The 8,294-nt window shown below is 46.8% G+C and overlaps 1 protein-coding gene across 1 annotated transcript in view; it reads right to left on the bottom strand.

Annotated features, from left to right (window-relative positions):
• The window catches only part of xkr6b (XK, Kell blood group complex subunit-related family, member 6b), a gene marked incomplete at both ends in the record, with an annotated part of 44,959 nt that extends 41,851 nt beyond the window's left edge, over positions 1-3,108 (bottom strand). The window contains one exon of the mRNA XM_079754012.1: positions 2,522-3,108. Coding sequence (XP_079610138.1) covers positions 2,522-3,108 — 587 coding nt within the window. The remainder of the gene's footprint in view (positions 1-2,521) is intronic.
• Positions 3,109-8,294: the final 5,186 nt, after the last annotated feature.

The raw sequence follows: 8,294 nt of genomic DNA, 5'->3' as shown, positions 1-8,294 counted from the left end.
TCACTTCAAAATGTTGATTTCGTTCAACACAATCCTTATTTCTTCATTTAAAGAGCGATGGCATGGGTGCCATCGCCTCCCATCTGAACTTGTGTGTTAAGCCACTCCAGACAGCAATTAGGATAAAAGCCTGTTTAAATAAACTTGAATTTGTATTTTGTTACAATGATCATATCCAGCAGTGCACCAATTTACACCATTCACACAATTAACCCAACGTGTAGTACATTTGGAGATAGGATATCCCAATGGATAAATGACAGCTTACCACACCAATGCAATCTGATACCTTCCCTCTTGGCCAGATGATCTCTTGCATAGGCTAATGGAACTTATGAAGCTAGCGGCCACCTCGGTTCTAACTGCTAGCTCAGGGCTGCATTCAGTTCTCCGACCCCGCTCTACAAGATGTAACCAAGATGGCCGCTAGGTGAATAAGGCTAATTATCGCCGTGTCCACTGCGAGCGCTGCAGGCACTACGTTTTTGAGCAGAAATATTTCTAGGCTTGTTAATGAATGTCCTCCAAAACCGCCTGGTCGCCTTGCTGGCTGAACTGAGCGTGTGCATAGGGAGAGGGGCGGGATAGGTTCATTTCCACCTTCAGCTGCCCCAGGCTGCTACATTTTAGAACCAAGACGGTCCCTTGCTGAATAACGAGAATTCTTCCTTTTTATTCCATGGCTAGATCTCAGGTCACTTAACGGGGCCACCATATTTGACAACCAGGTGTGATATTGATCACCGGTACATGCCATTTCAAAACCTATCCTCAAGTGACATCACACAGGGGGGAGGCTCCACCCACATGTGTGATGGACAGATCCGAATAGCCTACCAGTGGGTATGGTCCACTTGGTTGGCTTGTAAAATAGGGGCCCTTTAATACGGAGGCATTTACAAGTGAAAGATCGATGGAGCTGTACAGGAGTAAATATACTTTAGAATAAACTGAGATGACTGCGGCCCGTCAACATGACAGCCTACAGGTACACGGAATAAACAAAATCACATAAAGGCACTCGGAATGGACTCAGACAGTCAAGGAAATGGATGATGCACCAGAAAGCACTTAGTGAGGCCGAATAGGGCTCTTAAAGCCCCATGGAAAACTGCATCATGTTTCTGTAAGCATAGAACGTAATAATAATAATAATAATAATAATAATAATAGTGATAATATGCTAATAATAGGCAATTAACAATAGAAAAGGAGAAGAAGAAGAATTGTGCATATGTGGGCATACAACGTTTGTGCTTCCTGAGCTGCTTGGACTGCATAAGACAGCTGTAAAACAATCGATTTGAATGACTTTGTGAGAAGGTAAAGCCAGCTAGAGGTGGCGGATCTCTCACTCTCCACACGATTTGGAGACAAATGGAACAAATTGCCCTCCACCCCTGGATTTCTATCCAATCAATGGTGTTTTGGAGGCAAAGTCCCGTTTGAAATGTTTGTGTCAACATTTTGATTGCACGACAGCCGCGTTTGATTGGTTGACACTAGAAACTGCGTCTGGTGAGAACAGCGTGCATGCAGCCACGAGAGGAAGCAGGGTAACATCTCCACTGTCATGTTAGACAGCAGACACAAATTGGCTCGCGCAGTGTTTCATGTGCAGCCGTGTGGACATTGTGCGTCTCACCATCATCAAGCCAGCCGTTCTTAAAGCTTAGGACGGCAATCGCTGATGACATCATGTCTCGGTGTGTGTGTGTGTGTGTGTGTGTGTGTGTGTGTGTGTGTGTGTGTGTGTGTGTGTGTGTGTGTGTGTGTGTGTGTGTGTGTGTGTGTGCGTGTATTCGTGTGTGTGTGTTTTGGGGGGAGTGGGGGGCTCATTTTTCAGACGCTCGAGCCGTGAAAAACAGATGCTGGTCTGGCCTGCAGTTGCAGAGTGTGTGGAGTATCGGCGAGGGTGGGAGGGAGGGAGGGAGGGAGGGAGGGATGTAGGGGAGGGCGAACTGTCGCGTCCGAATCCTCGCATGCCCTGTGAACGTGTCACCTGCGTCCTCTCTCTCTCTCACCGCACCCCCCCCCCCCCCCCCCCCCCCCGCCCCTTCTTTTTTGTTTTCTGTTTCACATAAACACACACCAGATAGATCTATCTTCCACCATTTCATTATATTTGCGCAATGGCGCACTGTTATGAAATAATTGCAGCGGTGCAATTGAACAGCTGTTGCATTGTCTTCCCTCGACCAACACACTCACAGACATACCGAAGACTGCAACTGATGCTTTGGGAATGTGGTTTTAGGAGGGGGGGATTTTGAGCACAGAAAGTGGCATGACGTGTTGTTTTTCCCCTCTGAAGAGAAGGTTATACCAGGTGACGAACGAGAGAGAGGGAGAGAGAGAGAGAGAGAGAGAGAGAGAGAGAGAGAGAGAGAGAAGTTAATGTGCATGAAGATGGTGGAGCTGCAATGACATCGCTCGGGGCGCTGATGTGTTTTTTTTCTCTTGTTGTTCTTTTCAACACCGGGTTTCACCAACTCAACGCGGTGGGTGCGTACGGGCTTACCTCCACACTTGTCCCATCTGAAAGATGTGGATGAAGCTCTGCCAGACCCAGACGGAGAGAAGGCAGCAGCGGTCCCTCTGGAGGCTTGCCGTGGCCCGCCGGCTCAGCCCCTCCACGGAGCCCAGTCCCCCGCCCGTGTAATCCTGCACGAACCACCTGAAGCTCAGGATCTGGACCAGCACCGATGGCACCAGCACGAAGAACAGCGTCAGGCCCGACCACAAAAAGTTCCGCTGGTGGTAGTAGTCGACGGCGAGCCACAAGTCGGTGCCCACGTCCCAGAAGAAGACCAGGAGCGCCAGGACGATCCACAGGCAGTCCAGCCACAGGCGCTGCTGCGGCGGCGGCGGCGGCTGGGGCGTCTGGCCCGGCGCGGCCGCCGCGTCGCCCCCCTTCCCCTTCCCCCGGAGGTAATGCAAGCAGGCGCTCCGGCAGCCCCAGTAGCACGACGAGGTGTTGCAGCAGTGGCAGATGTGGAAGGAGCTGCCGTCCCGCCGCAGGTCGTCCTCGCCCACCACCTCGTCCAGGTTGTGCAGCTGGGCGAAGCCGGTGACCACCCCGCGACCACCATCCGATTTCGCTGCCATCTTCTTCCCCCTCTCTCCGATGTTCCCTCCTCCTCCTCCTCCCTCCTCCTCCTCCTCCTGCTGCTCCTGCTCCTCTGGCTTCCGGGGTTCGTCGTGACGACACTTCCCTGACACCTGTTTTCCGAGTGCACCCCGAATGTGGGAGCCATCTAAACGACGTTGGGAGGGGGTGACGGCGGTGGCGCGGGCACACGGTCCCCGGATCGCGCCCGGGCAGTGGCGTCACGCAGGAGGCAGCGCATCTCACCCTCTTTCTCTCTCTCCCTCTCTCTCTCTCTCTCTCTCTCTCTCTCCCTCTCTCCCCTATCTCTCTTTCTCCCCCCCAATATCTCTCTCTCTCTCTCTCTCTCTCTCTCTCTCTCTCTCTCTCTCTCTCGACGCACCTCTCTCTCTCCCTTCACTGCAGAGCTGCTGTCGAATTGTTTCCAAAATAACAACAACCAGCCCGTGCAGTTTCAATAAATGTCATGTTTTGCGGGGAGCCCCTTCCTATCTCCAACTTTGCCCAACTGCGCCATCCCGTTTCCTCCAGCCTCCTTCGGTCCTCCGCGCGTCCAGCTGCAGCAGGCAGAATCAGAAGCACTCTCGCCCTCTCTTTCCCGCGACGACGTAATTCATTCACACACACCCCCCACACACACACCACCCCCTACCACCTATATCACGTCCTCCCCTACCGACTTTCCCTTTCTCTGTCGGTCGCTCTCTCTCTCTCTCTGCTTCTCTCTCTCTCTCTCTCTCTCTCTCTCTCTCTCTCTCTCTCTCTCTCTCTCTGCTTCTCTCTCTCTCTCTCTCTCTCTCTCTCTCTCTCTCTCTCTCTCTCTCTCTCTCTCTTTCTCTTTCTCACTGACTCGCACCTACAACGAACGACAGTTGCGTGTTCGTTTGGAGAACACACCAGACACACAGACGCACACACACACACACACACACACACACACACACACACACACACACACAGACAGACACACACACACACACAAACATACACACATACAGACATACACAAACACAAACACACACACACACACACACACACACACACACACACACACACACACACACACACACATACAGAGAGAGACACGCACCGACACAGCCACACAAAGACACAGACAGACAGAAAGACAAACTTACACACACACCCTCACACACGTGAGCATACACGTGAGTGTAACCATATAGGTCTTATAATTAAAGCCCGAAACACGACATTAATAATAATCCATCCATTTAGAGTTTGTGCACCAAATGTACATCCGGCAATTTAGGAGCCCAGTCTGAATACGAGTCAGGACACTAGTGTCATTGGTTGCTAAGAAACCTCCAAAGGTTTCTCCATTCCGCGTGTTCGGCTTATGGACATGTTACTTATGCATGTAGGTTATTGATATGATACTGATATCGACGCTCCCCTCCCAGGATCTTGTAGCAGCAGAGTGAGCAGCGGGGAGTGAAGCTGCCGCAGGCGAGAAGCTGTCTGATCCGACGGTAAGGGGATGAGGTCATTGACTGACGGGAGAGACGATGGCTCTATAGAATCAGGTCCTCCAAGGCTGCAGCTGTGGGTGTGGGGATCTGTCCAGTGCTGAAAATGATCTGGTCTCTATCTCTCTCACTCTCGCTTGCACAAGCACACACACACACACACACACACACACACACACACACACACACACACACACACACACACACACACACACACACACACACACACACATTTTTATGAGAGCAGTAAAAACGACTTGCTATGTAGAAGCAATATATCAAGCACCAGCCAAAGCTGGCGCTATAAGGCGACCGAGACGGGGTTGACTTTACATTTCGTGGATATAATTAATCAACTTAATAATGCACACAGTCTGCCCCTCGTGAACCTCCATAAAACATCACATCTCTTTCTTTAAACATAAAAAAACATTTACTACTCGATATGGCAACCGTAAAATTTGGTAGACAAAACAACTTGAGTCAAGCCTACAATTCCTGCGATTTATCCTCATGTCTGAAAGTATTGTTTAAAAAAAAAGGTATGGAAAACCATCGTATTCTCTATTTTTACACGCTATTTCCTCACTTAAATAAATCTGTGTGGGGTCGATTTTATTTCACAGGAGTGAAGAACATTTCACACAGATGCAGTTGATGACAAGGAGAATACAATTCAAGCACGACAAACTGTCGCATTGTGATTTTTCACACTAACTCCTAAAGTCTTTCCTTTGCGTATAGGTGGGGAGTCCATTTGGTCGTGGAGGGGTAAATACATTTCACGCAGATATTTGATGAGGAGAACATAATTCAAACCACATCTCTCCCCGGCTGGTCACATGGCTGCAAGCGAGTCCTGTAAATCTGTGTGCGTGTGTGTGTGTGTGTGTGTGTCTTTGTGTGTGTGTGTGTGTGTATGTGTGTTGTGTGTATGTGGATGTGTGTGCGTGTGTGTGTTGTTTGTGTGTGTGTGTGTGTGGGTGTGCGTCTGTAGATATGTTGTTGTGTGTGTGTCTGTTTGTGTGTATGTGCACATGTCGCGTGCATGTGTGCACGCGTGTGTGTGCGTGTGTGTGTCTGTATGTGTCAGTGTGTGCGTGTACGTGCACTACTCTCTGATTTATTGTTCTTCTCCTGCATTTTTATACCCTGGGAAACACAACTTGTCTTAGAATAGAATAGAATGGAACATAATAAAATAGTATCTCAAACAGTGCATTGCATGCCCACTCTATTCAATTTGAATATGTTATGGATATGGAACAGGATGGGGTATGGTTGGGTATTCACCATTTCATTACAGTTAAACAAGATCCTGGGTTTGAATGCAACCCGGGCCCATTCAATTTGCTGGAGGGAGTCCAGTGTTTAGTAAGGAGAGGAATTGAATTCCCTGAAAGTTTGAATGAAATGTTCATAAGTGTTGCTCATAAGAAATAACAATGAGCTATTATTCACTGTGCTGCTTTGGCTTTCACTGACTAATTGGAAGTCATGCGATTTGAGATTTTACACAATAGTGGCAACAGTTTCAAATTAAATCATTATATTAAATGCATTATATATAAAGTGACGGGGGGCAGGCTGTCCCCCTCTTCGGATAATAAACTCCTGTATCAGTGTTATTAAGCGTCTACCTCAGTTACGCAGTGTAAGTTTAAACAACAAACATTTGCACAGCGACGACAAAATGTTATCCATTTAATCTCCAAGTGTTTGCTTTGAAAGCCTTTTTCTGTTCTTTTTTTCTACTTTGCAAACCATCTTTATTTATTTTTTAGGCCAACTGCAAGGGAAAAGTCCCAGCCAAGCATCTTTTGCTCAGAAGTACTGCAGTTATTTGGTTTGTAAAGCGAGGCCACGCTTCACATTCAATGGCGCCCTGGTGTGTCTCTGTGTAGCCCTGTGTGTGATGTGGGCTAGCAGGGCCCAGAGTTCACCATCCATCCTGGCTCCCAGACAGCCTGCAACTGAGGCAGATACTGCCCTGATCTCTAATACATCACACGCTTACACACACACACACGATCACAGACACACACACACTCACACCCACACCCGCTCACACAGACACACACATGCACGCATGCTCGAGCACACACATTCACATGCAAACACACACACACAAGCTAGCGCACCCACACCCACACAAACACACACACACACACACACACACAAATTCACATCAGGCAGTGTTGCCACACACTCACACACAATCAAGCTACACACACACACATACACACACCTGCAAATCCCATATAAACCTGCCAACAAACACACACACAGACATAAATGCATGAGGCAAGCCAAAAAGTCGAACTCTTATAGAAAACACTTCTTATACTCTTGTGTTTTTGTGTGTGTGGGCACATGCGTGTTTTTGTGTGTGTGTGTGTGTGTGTGTGTGTGTGTGTGTGTGTATGTGTGTGTGTGTGTGTGTGTGTGTGTGTGTGTGTGTGTGTGTGTGTGTGTGTGTGTATCTGTGTATGGGTGTGTGTGTGCATCTTTGTGCGTGTGTGTGAGTCTCATGTCCAATTCAATCTGGATACCATTCATATTGTATTCCTTCTCATGTGTTTCATTCTTCCTTGTCCGCCTGGCATTCCTTCCATGGCCAATTTCTCCATGCATCGTCAGTTATATATCGCGGTGTGCTGACTCATCATGGCGCAAACTTTCTCAACTGTTTTTTCAGCAGATTTAGCAGATGATTCATGACAATAACTTTGCTCTTCAGTTCCAACATCGGTTCTTCTATCCATTTTATATAATTTGATTTCTAAATTATATGTTCAATATTAGATGCTCCTTGTCGTCCTCAGTAATCCATCCAAGTGGCTACGCTACTTCCATGCTTTACCCGGCCAAGATCTGCATAGATCATCTCTAACCCCACGATCCATCTTAATACATGTTGAATGATTATTCCTAATGTCATTTACACACTGGTCAGTAACCCGGACCAATGAGTCTTTATTAGATTAGACTCTGGTGAATTGTCACCCAGCAGCAAATATCTATTGATTATAACACAAAGGGGATACCTCCACCTCCAAATCAGCAGTACGCAGGGTCCAATAGATGCAACAGTCATAATATTTCACCAAATATACCTATTAAGAATATGTTTTTCAAATTGTGTTTTCGTAGGTGCAAGAGTAAATAATATGAGTAGGTGCAAGATTATGTTTTTGACATATGATATGTAGTCTGTATTAATTGTTCCATTTTTTCACACTGAATCAAGGCCCTTCCAAATATGTTCTCCAAAAGAAATACTTGGCGAAGAAATAAAAGCTTCTCAATAAATATTACGTTGTCGCCACCTAGTGTTTCTTTTTCAACACTGATTTTCCAAACCAAATGATACTTTTGACGAATATATGAAATAGATTTAATAAAACTTTCTTCCCCCATAAATTGCCTTCGTTTATAGAGGTTTCAATTGACAACCATAGGCATCTATTTGTTATAGTTGACAACTTTAAAGTATTTAGTATTTAATATTTAGACCTGGATGGGAGTCATACCCTCTGGTTAGTTTATAAGTACAATTACAAACTGCTCTGTCTGTTTGTAATTTCATTTTCAGATTACATCCAGATTGCATAATTGTTCTTAGTAGACGCTAGAATAAAAGATTAACACATGCACCAGAACAATGTTTAGTGAATGTGTTGTTCCAGTCGGAATAT

This window comes from Pollachius pollachius (assembly GCF_949987615.1).
Source record: "Pollachius pollachius genome assembly, chromosome: 16".
Taxonomy (NCBI): domain Eukaryota; kingdom Metazoa; phylum Chordata; class Actinopteri; order Gadiformes; family Gadidae; genus Pollachius; species Pollachius pollachius.
This window is presented reverse-complemented; position numbering and strand designations above follow the sequence as displayed.